Source organism: Thermothielavioides terrestris, chromosome 6 (genome assembly GCF_000226115.1).
Source record: "Thermothielavioides terrestris NRRL 8126 chromosome 6, complete sequence".
Taxonomy (NCBI): Eukaryota; Fungi; Ascomycota; class Sordariomycetes; order Sordariales; family Chaetomiaceae; genus Thermothielavioides; species Thermothielavioides terrestris.
The window spans coordinates 820,002-835,934 of record NC_016462.1 but is presented as its reverse complement, the minus strand read 5'-3'; the positions used below and the strand labels follow the sequence as shown (position 1 = coordinate 835,934).

General features: G+C 59.5%; 4 protein-coding genes across 4 annotated transcripts; 2 read left to right on the top strand and 2 right to left on the bottom strand.

The window, feature by feature from the left end:
• Window positions 1-861: 861 nt before the first annotated feature.
• THITE_50004 (uncharacterized protein) lies at window positions 862-2,514 on the top strand (the record flags this gene model as incomplete). Its single annotated transcript, XM_003657465.1, has 4 exons — window positions 862-969; window positions 1,057-1,691; window positions 1,755-1,943; window positions 2,040-2,514. 4 exons carry the CDS (start codon window positions 862-864, stop codon window positions 2,512-2,514), a joined length of 1,407 nt encoding a protein of 468 aa, XP_003657513.1.
• A 180-nt stretch (window positions 2,515-2,694) lies between these two features.
• On the bottom strand, window positions 2,695-3,758 carry THITE_2123310 (uncharacterized protein). Its single transcript, XM_003657464.1, has 3 exons — window positions 3,233-3,758; window positions 2,843-3,170; window positions 2,695-2,773 (listed from the first exon to the last, which is right to left on the bottom strand). Exons 1-2 carry the CDS (start codon window positions 3,360-3,362, stop codon window positions 2,845-2,847), a joined length of 456 nt encoding a protein of 151 aa, XP_003657512.1. The 5' UTR covers window positions 3,363-3,758; the 3' UTR covers window positions 2,695-2,773; window positions 2,843-2,844.
• A 3,588-nt stretch (window positions 3,759-7,346) lies between these two features.
• On the bottom strand, window positions 7,347-9,301 carry THITE_2123304 (uncharacterized protein). Its single transcript, XM_003657463.1, has 5 exons — window positions 9,192-9,301; window positions 9,024-9,117; window positions 8,745-8,936; window positions 8,607-8,686; window positions 7,347-8,541 (listed from the first exon to the last, which is right to left on the bottom strand). The coding sequence occupies exon 5, from the start codon at window positions 8,520-8,522 to the stop codon at window positions 7,446-7,448; it is 1,077 nt and encodes a 358-aa protein (XP_003657511.1). The 5' UTR covers window positions 8,523-8,541; window positions 8,607-8,686; window positions 8,745-8,936; window positions 9,024-9,117; window positions 9,192-9,301; the 3' UTR covers window positions 7,347-7,445.
• Window positions 9,302-14,482: 5,181 nt separating this feature from the next.
• On the top strand, window positions 14,483-15,044 carry THITE_2123301 (uncharacterized protein). The gene has a single exon (XM_003657462.1). It carries the CDS (start codon window positions 14,628-14,630, stop codon window positions 14,790-14,792), a length of 165 nt encoding a protein of 54 aa, XP_003657510.1. The 5' UTR covers window positions 14,483-14,627; the 3' UTR covers window positions 14,793-15,044.
• The last annotated feature ends 889 nt before the right edge of the window (window positions 15,045-15,933 follow it).

The following is a 15,933-nucleotide window of genomic DNA, read 5'->3' as shown; positions in this document are numbered from 1 at the left end:
GGTGGATGTGTGCCGCGGGGAAGCCCCATCCATTGTGACATGGGCAATCCTCCTTGTGGCCAGGCACAGGGGTCGTTTGCTCCTTCCACCGCAGCGGAGCATCATGGTACCGTGTAGTGTAATCCGTACACTCCACTAATCAACATCGCCGTTCCCGCTCCTGTGTGGGCCAGGCCACCCCATTGGGGTTGCGGATGTGCGGGGAGTTCTGCCGGGACTCCCAAGAAAGTTGGAAAAAAAAAAAATCTGATGGGCATCTGATGGGCTAAAAGCGGAGCGCAGACGAGGAGCAGATGCAGATCTGTTGCGCGAGGTGAATCTCGCAAGGTGGCCGGCGGGTAAGAAGGTTCTTGATCCTCTCTCCCTTTCATCTACTCCCATGCAGGCCAGTGAAGGTATTGTGAGATGGACATGAACGGACACGGGCAGGCACCAGAGAAGATGGAGGCATCTCCGGAAGCGAGTGCGGAGGTTGGGGTACACTCCACGACTTGCACCACATACTGTGGTACGATCACAACTGAAGTCGCATTGGGCCCATTGGAATCGGGCCTTTCCATCCCGGCCCGGATTGAATCCCGGCACTAGCGCTTGCAGGGATGATGTCATGCACGCTGGGGAGCCGGCGCCAGCTCCAGGCTGCTCAGTTAGTGAACGGAAGATTTCTTCACGTGGGCCACAGGTGCTTATCCAATCCACTTGATTGCAGCGGCACCTGTCCCGCTGCCCCGGACGGCCCCGCATTTCCCGATCGGCGGGGCAAGTTTTGACACGGGCCGGCTTCCTCCGGTGTTTACCGCCGTCGCCCAGCATCCTCCGGGTTCCGTACGGCATTGTCCCGTGACAAGAGCCTCCACCGAGATGCCGCGCCCGCCGAAGCAGAAACAAAACCCGATCTCGGCGGCCGTCAGCTCGTGGCTCGACTCACTCCCGCCCGCGCTGCTCTCCTCCCTCCTCGCTCGTGAGCCAGTCATCAGCGCCATTTGCGCCAATGATATAAATCAACCCAACGAGGCCAACGAGGCCAATGAGGCCATTGGCACCGACGGAATCAAGCAGCTCCTCCGCGACCGCGCCCCCAAGCGCTGGGTCGTCTACGAGCCCATGGTGCTGCTCCCGAGCGGCAGCTTCGCGGCCGCGCCGTGGCCCGCCCTGCTGGATTCCCTCACGCCTGCCCAGTCGTCCGCTCTCTGGGCCGCCATCCTGCGCCAGCTCTCCCCGGCCGCCCCGAAGCCGCCGCTCACCCACCTCGCCATAAACGAACGCATCCCGCTGCGCACGGCGGCGCCTTCGCCACCCTCGCCACCGAACCCAGCACAACAACAACAACGACCGCCACAACCAGAAAAACGGCAACCCAGCCACCACCAGCAAGCAGCAGCAGCAGCAACAACAGCAGCAGCGACGAGAGCCAGCCGCAGAGAGGACGAAGCGCAAGCGAACGCAGAGGAAAACATCCTCCGCTCACCCACCCACCTCCGCCCGCTGCACGGCTGCTTCGGCCCGCCGCCGCCGCCGCCGCCGCCGCCGCTGCGTAGCAGCCGCGCAGACGCAAACCCGCCGCCCTTGCCCGCCGACTTCGCCGCGGCGCTGTGGGTGTCGACGACGCAGAACGGGCTGCGCCAGGTCTGGGCGCCGCGGCACACCATGTTCAGCCGGGGCAACGTCAAGGAGAAGGCGCGGATCCTTGGGTTTGCGTCTGGCGGTGCTCCTGATTCTGCTTCTGCTACTGCTACTGCAGGGACAGGGACGAGGACAGGGGTGGGCAGCCGCAGCAAATGGGCGGTCGACCTCTACGCCGGCATCGGCTACTTCGCCTTCTCGTACGCGCGGCTCGGCCTGCGCGTGCTGTGCTGGGAGCTGAACCCGTGGAGCGTCGAGGGCCTGCGGCGCGGCGCCGAGGCGAACGGCTTCTCCGTGCGGATTGTGCGGGCCCCTCCGCCGTCGCCGAAGACGACGACGATGACGGCGCGGGGGATTGAAGGCGAGGGCAAGGGCGAAGCGCAAGGGGCCAGCAGCAACGTTGGTACGGACTGGAGTTGGGATGGGGATGGGGATGGGGATCTGGATCTGGTGGCGCTGTTGGGGGAGGAGGAGGATGGCGAGGCGCCGCAGATCGTGGTGTTTCTGGAGGACAACCGGCTCGCGGCCGGGAGGATACGGCGGGCGAGGGCGGCGGGGGTGCGATTGGAGGTGGTGCATGTCAATTGCGGGTTCCTGCCCAGCAGCGAGGGCGTGTGGAGGGATGCGTGGGAGATCCAGACTGGCGGTGGCGGCAGCTGTGCCGGGGCAGGGGAGGGGGTGGGGTGGCTGCACCTGCATGAGAATGTCGGAGCCGCAGACATTGAACGGAGGAAGGCGGACGTTCAGGGGCTGTTTGACCGGTGGAAGCAGCAGGACGGCAATGGGAGCACGGCCACGGTAGAACATGTCGAACTGGTCAAGACGTACGCGCCGGGCGTGTGGCACTGCGTCTTTGATGTCTGTATTACAAGGTCTAATGCTGCGGAATAGTGCTCGCTGTCGTTGCCGTACATGCCGTGACATGCCATGATCGTTATTACCATTAAGTATTTGTCGTCTGCGGATGAGAAAATCGCGCCGCGCTGCCTAGTCGCGCCGGAACTTGGCCGGGATATTGGCCTCGACGATGCTCTGCCGGTTGAGCTGCTCTATTCGCTCCTGCTCGGCCTCCATCTCCTCGTGCTTCTTGAAGTGCTCAATGTCCTCGGGGTGCGTGAGGTCTTCGAGCTTGGTGTTTTCGTCGTGGTATCTTTGCCCGTTAGTCAGTCGGCCGCGCCATCACGTTACATGTCCAGGCAGGCCGTATGCGCGTGCAGACACTCACTTCTCCCAGTGGTGAATCTCGTATTCGTACTCGTCGTCGCCGTGGTGTCCGGGCCCGGTGCCCATGTCCGGCAGGGTCTTAGCCTCGACCTCGATGAAGTGCACAAACTCGTCGCGGTTGACGCGCCCGTCGTGGTCGCTGTCGAGCAGGCTTAGGATGTCGCGCACGATCTCGGCCTTGCGCTCATCGGTGACGTGCTTGTTCGACTCGTCCATGAGTCCGTACGTCCGCAGGATCTCCTCCGCCTCCCAGAAGCCGTCGGCGTCGAAGTCGTGCAGTGCGAAGAACGAGGCCGCGTCAAAGCCGCTCGCATGGTGCTCCTCTGCGGATGGGGGTCAGCAAGCGGCCCAGAATCGCAGCCCAGAGCGAAGTCTTGCTGCATACCGGCCATGTGCTTCTCCATCCAGCTGGCGTTCTCGTCCACCACCGGCTTTTGCGACCCGCTGCCGTGGTCTCCGTGGGCGAGCGCGCCCCCAGCTATCCCCGCGAGGACGGCGACACCAAACAGGCGCATCCTTGTTTGTCGTCGCACACGGTCGGGAAGGTCAGCGTTGAGTGATCCGGCAGCCAGGCAGCGCAATTTTTGTGGTCGTTGTCGTTGCGATTGAGCGTTGTCCTGTGACAACGGTAGGTGTTGCAATCGGCCGCAGTTTGCCGCACTTTGTTTGCTTGGGCGCCGAGACTCCGGCGGAGGGAACTAGCCAGTCGGGGTTCCAGGCACCGAGCGTCAACGCTCGGCCGCAGTCTCAGGGACCGGGGTTGGTCCCTGGCGTCCGACCTCAGGACAAAGCACCCGGCACATCATTTACGGGCGGGTAATGTAAATTTTGACGGCTGCGTACATGAATTCACCCATTGATCAAGTGGTGATTTCGTGAAAGTCAAAGTTTAATCGATCAAGACCGGGAGAAGGAACGTTACATGGTGTTTGCGACTCAGGTAGTTACAGTGCGGGCATACAAAATAGTTACATTACGTTAGGTGGTTAAGTAAGATACGCAGACTTCACCGGCGAGATATGCTCGACTCCCGCTGCCCTAGCCGACGGCGCACTGCCGATGGCTCCCGCTCCGGGCACCCACTGCCGTCTGGGCCGCTGGCCTGGCGGGGCGGCGCGCAAAAATTCAAGGCCAGCAGAGGGCGAGGCATGTTTGCCCCGCTGTCGGGATCATCAGCGCTTGCGACATCACGGCGCCGTCCCGCCAATCACACGCCGGGAGGCCGAGCTAATCGCCTGTGGCCGGCCCAAACCGGCGGGTTGGCGCCTGCTGTTCTCGTTGACCGAGCCGAGGCCCGCGTTAACTCAGGTAGTCAAGTGTCTGTTGAAGAAGCACCCAATGCGCAGCTGTGGAAGAGTGGTGGAGGGCTTGAAATTCGTTCCAAAGCTACTAGTTAGCATAACTGAGTTATGGCATTGACCGAGGCGCGCTTCCTCGCTCGTTCTCCTCTCTTCCCTCCCCTTCCCCCTCCCCCTCCTCCTCCTCATCTCCTTCTTTGCCCCCTTGGGTGCAAGTGCAGCGGCACCCGGTCGAACCGCAACGCCACAGACTCGCATCGCATCTCTGCACCCGCTCACTTACCCAAGATTGGCCTGGCCCAGGGAAGGCGCGCGGCAGAATTCTTCCAGAAGACGGCGCAAGCGAGCTACCTGATCTACCGTTGCATCAGCGTCTGCATCTGCAGCTGTCATTGAGCCGGATTACACGGTTTATGCCCCGTCCATTGGCCCCAAAAACGCTCCCGCTCCCGCTCCCGTGGCCAGCGCAGCCTCGCAGCCGCCGTGCCGTCAGCTTGGAGGACAGAAGGACGGGCAGCGAGCGGCGGCAAGGGCTGTGCCTACGGCGTGGCCGAAACCCGCCGCCTGAGTGCGTTGTGCTGCGACGAAATAGTTACGGCGCAGCCCGACTCGACTCACTCTCCGTACACGCTGCGGAGCAACTCACGGCAGTTATATCAAGTCTTCCTAGGCCCGGTGCGCAGCCTGGAACGTGGAACCGAGAACCGAGCCCTTCGTCCGTATCATTTGGTCCCGGTGCATCACCATCCACAGGATCCAGCCAACCAGCCGGCTGAGCATCACGTCTCATTTCCCTCTGTGCAATGCTGCCTTTTCCGAGTGCATCTGCTTCACTGGGCCGCGTCGGCTAAAGGGAAGGCCGTGCATGCGCGTACGGCATACGTGCGAGTGCAACTTTCCGAGCCTGGGCTGACTGACTTACACACGCGAGAGCGACTCCCACCTCTCTCACCTTCCACATGCCAACAGCCAACCCTCCACAGGCTTGAAAAACGTCGTTGGCGGCCACCCCAGCACTTTACCAGCATGTTCCGTGTGCGTACATAACAGCCCGGAGAGGATGCAATCTCCCTCTCCTTCCTTTTTCCCTTCGTCTACTTTCCCTTCGTCGACTTCCTTCCCCACACTTCCCAACCTCATCACCTCCTCCCTCTCCTGCATGTCCAACCCAGTCCGGCAACCGCTCCGTCCCGAGAGCAACACGTGGCAGACGGACGGGACAAGAAGTAGTCGAGGAGGACCGACCACAGAGACTCCACGAGACGCCGTTCAACAGCAGCAAGCAAGCAAGCGAGCGTCGGGTCTTGGGGGCCCCCAATCCCGTTCGGTTGGGCAACACGGGCAGCAAGCCACCATGAACACAGCCTGACTCGATCCAAGTTCTTCCGGGTTTCATTCCTCCACCTTCTTCCTATCTCACGACAACTCACGAGCTACGCACGATTCCTGCAGTGGACGCTTCCGCGGGCGAGGAAAAAAAAAAAAAAAAAAAAAAAAAAGATGAATGAACGAGCTAAAGACGTCTGCGCGACCAAAAGAGAAGCGCCAAAACCAACTACAAGTACACGAGGGAGCCCTCCTCCCCTCACGCCCGCCCCCTATCCATCGTCACACCGAGCCCGACTGCAGGAGAAGGAACACGCCCCCCAACGACAACTTCTTCCAGGGCCGACTCTGCGAGCAATGAGATGCGCGGCGTGACGCAACAACCAAAATCCACTTGGGAGATTCGCATAAGCTGATCAGCTCCTCAGCCACCATTCCGAACAGAAACAGCAGGCGACATCCCTGAAGGCAAAAAAGGGAGAAAGCACAGAACCTCCCATTGCATTCCTCTCAATCCAACAGGCCGCCCTCCCGCCCATTCCCTGATTTTTCTTTTTTTTACTCCCCCCTCCTGTTGCCTCCCAATTTTCCCTTTACACTACCCCTCGTCTGTCTGTGCAACTGAGTACCTATCCGTCCGTCATTACACATTCCACATACAAAACCCCCCTATCACCCATACCAAAGCCAACCCCACCCCCAAGTTCCCATTCACAGTCCAATTTCACACCCATGCAAGTACCCTATCAACAATCCCCCCACCCCTCCAGGTCCCCGATGCCCAAAACCTACTTACCCAACCTTGAATGGACAACAATAACGACAGCGGCAGCAAATGTAAACACAGAGAAAGGAAAAAAAGACGGCCGTTCAAGTCGGAACGTCGTGATATCGATACTTCAGCCAGCCGTCACAAGAGACATTAATCATGCAACACCCGGCCCCCCAACGACTCACCCAACGCCAGCGACAAAGTTAAGTCGAAAAGTGAGGGGGAGGAGATGGGGAAAGGGAAAATATGAATCAAAAGAGAAAAAGGGAAAAGGAAAGCAGGGGAAGAAGGAAGGAAGAGAAGAAAGGGATACAGAATATCACCACCACCCCCTTCTTCCCCGGCCGATGTGTCTTGCGACGACGACGATGACGACGACGGCAGCCGAGATCGGAACTGTCGATCACATTCCGAACTCGACAGATAACTGAGTTCGCATCATTCCGGACGAATGCGTCGCAGCGGTTGATGGTGGTGGTGGAGGTGGTGGTGGTGACTGACAGTGACTAACGGTGGCGGTGGTTGTGGTGATGTTGTCCCACGAAGCCGTGGCAAAAAAAGGGGGATTGCGGTCCATTTGCCTTTGGCTCCCTCCCTGCAAAGGCGAGGGCGAGGCCGATTTTTCGACCAACAGCGAGGGAGACCGGCGCGCCGGTTGTCTTCCGCCTGGAGCGGGAGCCGGATGGATGGGATGGTTTGATGCTGCGGAAGCGATCTGGATGGCCCGGCGGTGATTATTTCTCTGTCTCTCCGCCTCACGAAAAAAAACAACCTCCCAACCGACGGCCGCCATCGCCATCCCATGCCGAAACCGTTGGAGGACACCATCACCAACCCAACCCGACCCAGCCCGACCGCGATTGGATACAATGCAGAACCGACATATTGAACCCCATGATACCCGGCATGAAAGCCATAATACTACTAATAAAAAGAAGGGGGGAAAGGGTGGTGGTACACAGGCGCCTGTCGTGCAATACAGAAAAGACAGGCCCGATGGGATAAACGCAGGGGGTATTGATTGATGATGAACAGCGCAGAAACCGAAAATACAGAACAGGAGAGAGTAGAAAACCGCGGAGGGCAGCCGACGGACATCCGACGACGGAAACCGACGCGCGACGCACGGAAGACAGCCAGCGACAGGTGTCACGGCCGCCATCTCCGTGCCGCACGCCGCGAGACAAGTCTGCGGTCTCCGCTCACATGCTCGCGATGCGCTCGCTCGGCATCTGCAAGGACGGATCGTCGAAACCGAGCTTGACGCTCGCCCACGGGTCATACGTGGACCCCGCGCTGAACGGCGGCACCGAGCCGATCGTCACCACTTCGACGGGCGGCTGATACTCGACGCCGGCGTACCACGGCTGCTCCTGCCCGGGGGCGCCAGGCTGCGCGTGCGCGGGCTGCTGCTGCTGTTGCTGTTGCTGCTGCTGCTGCAACGGTTGGCCCGGCGCCGCCCGAGTCATGGCGACCTGCGCGGCTGCGGCTGCGGCTGCGGCGGCGGCGGCTTGAGATGGGGGAAGCTGCGCCTGGTGGTAGTTCACCATCTGCGGGGTCTGTGGGTCAACCGGGCTGGGGGCGTGCAGCGTGTAGCCGGCGGTCTGGCCCGGCGGCGCGTGCGTGTAGAAGCCCTCCTGCGTGGACGGACTCCTCCCGGACGCGGCAGAGAAACTGCCGGGGCTGTTGTTCGGTATGCTTCCAGACAGCGCGCCGGCGCTGGGGTAGGACGGGATCTCAAGCGGCAGGGGTTCGACGCCTTGCCGAGGCACCTGGTGTTGGTATGGGACATGCTGTGGCGGGTGGTGCGGCGTCGCGTTCATGGTTGCTACGCCCGGGTTGTTCTGATCCGAGACGAAATAGCTGTGGTGCGGCACGCTCGCTGTCCGCTGCAGTACTGGCACGCCCGGGTGGTGTTGCTGTTGGTGCTGTTGTTGCTGTTGCTGCTGCTGGGGATGGAGCGTTGGCTGGTTGAGGGGGTCAGCGCCGTGGTGGAACTCGGCGGCGCCGCTCGACGAGAGGCTGTGCCGATGGTTATATTGCGGCTGCAAGCCGTAGTTGCTGATGGGCTGGCCGAATTCGGCGAACGAGGCGGCTCGATGCAGTTGGTGGCTTGGGTGGCCCACCATGGGCATCTCATTGTTCCCCCGCCAAGGGATGGCGGCGTTGTTCTCTGGCGTCGCCGGCGTCCCTCCACTCACAGAGTCGGACATGGCTTCAATGTCCATGTCGGCGGCGTGCGCCCGGCCGGGATGTGTGCGCTTGAAGTGCTTGACCATAGTCGTTTTTCTACAAAAGCTGTCAACGGGTCATCGCGGTTAGTGCCGTCCCACAGAGGAGGAAGAGCAGGCAAGGCCGCTCACGTCTTCGAGCAACGCTCGTGGTGACACCTATACGGCCGCTTGCCTGTATGGATGCGCCTATGTCGTGCCAGACTCGATGACTGGATTGAAGTCAGTATGCCGCGGCGGCTGCAAGCGAGCCAGAGGGGCAGCACGAACATCTGAGAACCGCTTGAAGCAGCCTTCGTGCCCGCACTCGTGCGGCTTCTCGCCGGTGTGCGTGCGGACGTGGACCGTCAGGGCGCTTCTCTGGATGAAGCTTTTGTTGCACCCTTCCCAGTCACACGAGTACGGTCGCTCGTTGGTGTGTATCCGATAATGTCTTTGCAAGTCTGACTTGCGGTTGAATCCCTGAGACGGCGTTAGCTGCGCCGGGCATCGTCACAGACGGCCGGGCTGGGTGGCGCGAAACAAAAGACAGGCAAGGCGAGCACGTACCTTGCCGCATCCTTCCCAGTCACATAGGAATGGACGCGCCGCGGGTTCGTTGTCGACTATCTCGCTGACATCCATTTCTGCCGACTTGAAGATCCTGGTCCGTTCCCTTAACACTCCTGGCGCTCGTGGATCGGTGCGCGGATGGGATGGGGCGCGTCAGTTACGCACGTCCGCTACTTATACCAAGGTCTCCGTTTTGCCTCCTCGAAACGTGGGGTAGTGGGTAGTGGAGAGCTGGCAAGCAGGGAAGTCCAGGCGACAAGTTCGGCCGCAGAACGCGGGGAAGGTCCGGCGTTGATGCCTGCTTGACTCCGGTCTGGCTGGGTCCGTGAGGGTTCGGGTGGCTGATTCACTTTGCGTGGGAGCCTATCCTGGTTTGGCCTGGCTGTCCGCGCGTGATCTTCCTTAATGCGACCGGATTATGAAAATTTCCGCGACACCTTCATACAAGCGACGACAGAGCAGAGTCTCGCGCACACGGCGATCGATCCGACACTGCCGGTGATTATGGACAGCAACTTCGGCAGGCGTCCAGCGCGCAGGTTGTGCAGCAGCAGCGGCAGGGACCAGCGCACCGATTTAAGGGGCGGCGAGACAGGCAGACGACCCCAAGCTCAGGCGAGCGCGCCAGCGGGTGCACACCTTTGGGAGAAGGCAGGCAGCGGTGACAAGACGGCGGTGGGTTTGTTTGCTTGCTTGGTGTTGTTGTTGTTGGGCTTCGAGGGTCGTCAGCAATCGCAGTCCGAAGCAAGAACGACAGCAATGAGCACCGTCATACCGACTGCTGCTATAAACAAACGACGACCAAGGGGGCAAGGCGACTGTCTTAAGGACAATAAGGACGGGACGTCAAGTGGATTGAAGGCTGAAGAGAGACGGGGGGAGGGCTGGCCAGGCCACGAGGGCGTGGTGGGGGTGAGGCTAGAACGACAAGGTCCGGGGGACAGAGTGGAATGAGATGCAGAAAAGATGGCGGCAATGGGGCGGGTCTCTGGGAATGTACGGAGGACTTTCGTACCTTGCTCTTGGGAGGCACTTGGAGTCTGCAGTAGTGCGGTGCTTAGTGTCGAGGACCAGCGTTCGGCCCAAGTTTCAGAGGGCCGGGGGGGGGGGGGGAAGGGGTGGGAGGGGTGGCGGGAGCGGAGATGGGGCCGAGTGGCTTCTCCACGCCCAGCACGCCCAGCACGCCCAGGACGGCCAGGAACCGCACGCGCTTTGCAGATCCGTCAGCCTATGGTGGGAGCGAAGTTACTGGACCCTGGATGCGGCTTTGTTGCAAATGTCTGGCCAGTCACTTCCGCACCCAGCGGGTAAGTCGCCGACTGCCGAACAGGGGATGCCAGGGGCGGTCGCCAAGCTGATGAGCTGCTGCTGCTGCTGGTGCTGCTGCTGAGTTTTTCGAACGCAGCGCTGCTTTCGTACAAGTGTCGAGAGAAAACCTTACGGCAACGAAATGCCTCAGTGCTTCCGCTGAGCGTTGCCGTCGTCGTTGCTTCTTGCGGACGACCAAGATCCGATATGGACAGAGACAGCTGGGAGGCGGCGAACGGTCCTGTCCCAGTTGGAGGCGGTGGGCAACAGGGGCGTGTTGTTGCTATCGACAGCCTTTCAAGAACGACAGAGTCTGCCCTGGCATTTCAGGACGAGCCTCGATGGGGCGCGGTTCGGGACCGTGGCGGAAAAGGCAAACCTTATGTACTCGCACCCAGGCCGATTTGGTGGCAAGGAGATTGACGGATGACCGGCCGGTCCGGTCGAGTCTCGTGGGCAATGCAGGATCCAAGAGGGTCCGCGGCGCCGATGAGGAAGCTATCGACGTCGCTCGACAGCAAGAATGCGAAGCTATACCACAGTTCACCTCGGCCAGATATTCGCCTGTGCGGGGAAGGTCACCTGGCGGCGATCTGACGGAAGGAGGCGATGGATCATGAACAATGAACAGACGGCACGGGCGCCTGGGCCACGATCTGCTCTACACAGGAGAACCAGCGGGCTAGCTGCAACGTTGAAAGAGCTGCTCCTCCCCTTCTCTCGGCCGAGGTTGCAGCACGGCGGGATGTGCTGTGTGGTGCAGTGCGGTGTGGATGCGCGGAATGACTCCCAGTGGACCAGGCGTCCGAGCACCAGCGAGCGGTCGTGCGATGACGGTGATAACTGTGAGGAGCGCTGGCCGTGCAGTTACGGAATTCGGGTGGCAGACCTGGCGCGTGTTGCGATGACCTCAGGGTGACCTCGTAAGAAGAGAAATGGCAGCGAAGAAGAAATCAGGAGCGCGTAATAATGAAGAAGGGCTTGTCTTGATCTTGCGTGGCGGGTCTGGACCTAGGACAAGGTTGCTGTTGCTTCTGCCAACGGACGAAGAGCGGGCTGCGCAGGGTGACGGCTGATGCAGGAGCGAGCCCCGCGGTTAGTTACACGATCCGACCTGCAGGTTCGTTCAGGACATGGGGGCATGAGATGAGGTACCGCGCGGGTCCAGGTGTCGATGGGATGGAAGCCGCTAATCTCGGTAGGTATCCGAGAGGCAGTCTGGGGGGGGTGCCCTCACCGAGGAGACGACTGTAGCATTTGCGATGTGTTGTTCGGCCGAGTCCCGTCGATGGACGACGGTTAGTTAGGTCGCGGCAGGCTGAGAATGGGAAGTACGGATTACAGAGTTATTTGGCCCCGACCTGATTCCGTTTCCTGCTTGGTGCCTTTATCAAAGGGGAAAAAAAAACAGTGAAAGGGCATGGGCAGTGAGCAGCCCAGGGTAGGGGTTGTTCACTGAGAGGCATGTTCGGGAACTCAGCGGCCGGCTGATAGAAGCATAGTGTATCTCTCCAGACGCTAGCTAACGTTAGTAATCTGTAACTATAACTAAGGTACATCCACTAAGCTCGTGTAGTGTAGTGTACGCTCCGGAGTACCGCACTCGCTTCTCCCACCCCTGACCCGCTGCCGTCTTTTTCCGTTTCTTATTTTACCCGAGCTTTGCTGGAAGAGGCAACAGTCTGGCACCGTGATGGACAGAAAAGGATGAGAATGGAGACATACGGAGTGCGAACACTGCATTCTGCATTGCCTCTTGCAGCAACCAAGTCAACTGCCTTCACATTGAGGTAGCACTTCGGGACAAGTTTAGACATACAGCACACTAATAAGCACCTATAGCGCACTAACTAACCCAGAAGAAGCCCCTCGCTTTCGGCCGCCTCCCGCAAGGGAAAGGCTGGCTCAACTTGTCCCTTCGCGCCGGAGTCCAAGACCACACCTGAGCGGGGTGTCTCCAAACCTCCAACCACACGAGACAAAAAAACGACAAAACGCACCTTGGGTAGGGACTGCGGTATGGCCCTGCCGCTGCGGGCACAAGCTCAAACGTGATGTATACCCGTATGGATGAATTGGGGAAGGAGGGGGGGGAGCGGCTCGGTTGGTGGACCTGCTGTGCTGCGCAGTTCGACCAGAAACAGACCTGAAGGGGGGAGGAAGGGGAGGGTGAAGCTGCCCCCGCATCGCCAGAAAGGGACGGGCAGAGTTGTCCCTTCCATGAGTTCTTCCAGCGACTGAGGTGGAGAGCAAGTGCAAGGCATGCAGGCAGGCAAGCGGGGAGGAGCGAAAGGGAAAGAGGCGCCCCCACCGCCCACCGGCTCATTCTCCGCGGCCTGCTGCCAAGCTGCTGCAATTGGCGAATGGGCGATTTGCGTTCCCTTCTCGTCCAGTCGGGTGGAGTCCCTCAAAAACTGGTTGCGCACGCCATTCGCTGCCGCGTCTGTCCGCACGGACTCTGGATGGCACTTGCACGCGGGCTCCATCCTGCTGTACCCCAGGTACCGACTGGGGGTGTTGGAGGGGTGCCTGCAAGAGTAAGACCCATGCAAGCAGCTGTGCGAGTTGGACCGCAGCTTCGAGTCTCCCTGGGGTTATCCTTAAAGAGGTCCCGCCAAGACTAATTTCGGAACCTACCGCTTACAAGTATTTACAAATCGCCACGGGGTGAGCGGGGTCGCCACGACTTCGAGCAACATCAACAACGAAGAATTGCAAAGACTCGTAGCAACAACTTCGCGAAACCTCAACCAAATCGAAAAAAAAGGAAACGAAGTTAACCCGTACCCTAACCTTAACCCGAATCCTAACCATTAACCCGAACCCTAACCAGCGGGGGGCTGACGCCGCCCCCCGTACCCCTGGCGAACTAACCCGTGGCTAACCCGTGGCGATAGTGCAAACCCCTTGGCGGTCTTGGCGGGGTACTGACGCTGTAAAAACATTGCCGACAATTGGCCGAAATTAGTCTTGGCGGGACCTCTTTAAGATCCAGCCTCCCTGGGATGGCATGAGATCCCGGCACTCAACCAGGGACCCTGGTCTTGGAGCCGGCATGGGTTGGAGTCCGCGAGGTGAAGCGAGGCGCAAGGGTAGTGAGACCAGAGAATCCTGTTACGAAATCTGGAGAACGGAAAGTTCGGAGTCGGCTGCGTCAATAGTGCCGCCCACGGAGCTGGAGACGAGGCAGGCTGACAAAAGGAAGGAAGGAAGAAAAAATAAAACAAAAAGCGAAGCAAGCGGGCTGCAAAGCAGAGGAATTTGCCCTCTGTGAGTTCGGCAGGAAGCCGAGAGGTCGTTCACCGCGAAAGGGAAAATAAACTTGCAGCACCCAGGTGGTCGACGCTTGGAAGGCGAAAACCTCGGGAACCACGTTCGAGGTGGTGATTTGAGCTAGCTTGGCCATCTTCCTTGGTATCGTCGTTGAGAATCAGGGTGGTACATTACGGAGGTGTCCACTGATCACGATTTCAAACTGGGTGATCACGGAAGTGATATTGCGCACAGAAGCAGATCAAGGGACGCCCCACGATGCGACTGCAAGATACCACTGTCACGATGAGACATTCTCAGAGCGCCATCCGCCAGCGTCCATTAGGTACACTGCGTACTGCGTTCGGATTCCTAGGGATGCGAACAAGAGAAGGTCCTATGCATGCAGCAAGGCAAGGGATGTTGTGTTTCAATACCGGCCGCGAAACTGCAATCAGAAAAACACGGCGACACATCACGTCCTTTCTTGGACTCGTACAAGTACACTTCGGTGTCCACAACAGCCGCCCAATTGCCGGCGCCTGTCGGAATTAACCAAACAAAGACAAAAAGAACAGAAAGGCCGGGCCTGAGATGCAACTCTCAGCTGCAGCGGCCTACGCCGCGCGGCTTTGGAGCTGGCGGGCGGCCCCAATGTCTCAGTGGTTCCGCTGCTGTCGTCGCCGACAGTGCCGCCGGGACGTCAGCTCGGGTGTTGATGTGGCTGTCCACCTACCTAGGGTTCCGAGAGCAAGGCGTCCAAGCCACTCCGAACCAACCGGAGGGGCTTGGGGCCTGGATCGGCGCCGGGTACCACCAAGCCACCGCCGCGCCGGACCCCGAGCATCACCCTATCCCTTCATGATACTTATTTTACCAAGGCAAGGCCGCGGTGCCACCACAGTAATGCTGGCGTTTGCCGAAGGCGACCGATGACCTCAACGAACTTTTTTTCTTCTCTTTTCTTTGCCAGCACAGCAACAACCTGGAAGGTACTGAATTTACCTGGTACGTGCGGTAGTGTACGCACATTACGCAGCAATGCAGGCACGCCGGGCCTTGTGCTACCTTCCGACGGGATGTTGCTTTCGAGGAGGATCCCGGCAGCGGGACCCGGTCGAGCATCTGCCGCCGTCCATGCAAAAACGAACGGCGGGACGCACAAAGAGCGGGAAAAGCGAAAATCTCCACAGGCCGGAGAGGTAGCGATTGGGCACCGGGCAGACGTTCGGCCGCGCCCCGATGTCTGTCCTGGACACTAAGTTCTGGTGCAATGCAGCGCCTGCCCTGCCTGCCGATGCAACAGGGTGACCTTCTGACATCCATGATGCCCGTCTCGCTACGATTGGACTTTCCCGGGCGCCAAAGCAATTGTGCGGGCGGCTTTGTTTTATCGAGTTAATACCGATCGTCATATTTTGCCAGCGGTTTCACACCTCGAGGGCCGAAGAGCGACCCAAATTTAGCCCCGCCATCGTGATTGCCGCCACGGCTGACTGATACCAGGAGAACCCAAAATGCTTGTTTGAAGCGCTGGGAATCTTCCCTCGGGCCATTCCGGCTAGAGAAACCTTAGTGCAGAGTGCCTATTGCTATTGTATGTGCCAAGTATGTAGTCGGCCGCTCGGTCAGGCGGTGAGATGCTTGTGCAGATGAGGTACCGCGTCACCAGCCACGTCGTTTGGTGCATGGGCCAGATTGCTGCACCTTAGTGTATACTATTGCAGAGTATCATCCATTTTCAAGATTTGGGGACCGGTCCTGCACCAACCCCCGACATACTGCGGTACTGCGGTACACTGGTTAAGCTTCCAGTCTTAATTCGACGGCAGTTTGCCTGCCGCGGCCATTTTCAGCTCTGTGAAGGGATCGGATGCCGTAACCTTGGTAGCATGTTCTCCACAAAAGATCAGCAGGACCATTCCGAACTGTATCGTATCTGGACGAGGTGTGCAGGTGGACTCGGTCGTTAGATGCGGTACGTTCCGCACAAGTAGCGTTATGTGCTTGCCCAGACGCTGCATCGGAGAATAATCGACGCATTTGAGACAGATCGATGCCGTGTCATCTTGAACAAGACGGCATCCTCCGGCTCTCCGTCTCCCAGGCTGGGTGCATCGGCACTAGAGCCTCGGACAGCGTCATGTAGTGTACGCAGTAGTGTAGTGTATGTACGACGTTCAGGATCCCTGTTGATCAGATAACCGTGCAATCTCCCGGGGCTCGCGACGAGACAATCGGGAGCCACAGAGGCACCGAGATCAGCCATTCTCGGAGCTGATTGAGGGTCTTCTGCTTGCATGACACAGGGATTCCCCAGATCTGAGCCCTTGAATGGACAGGTGCG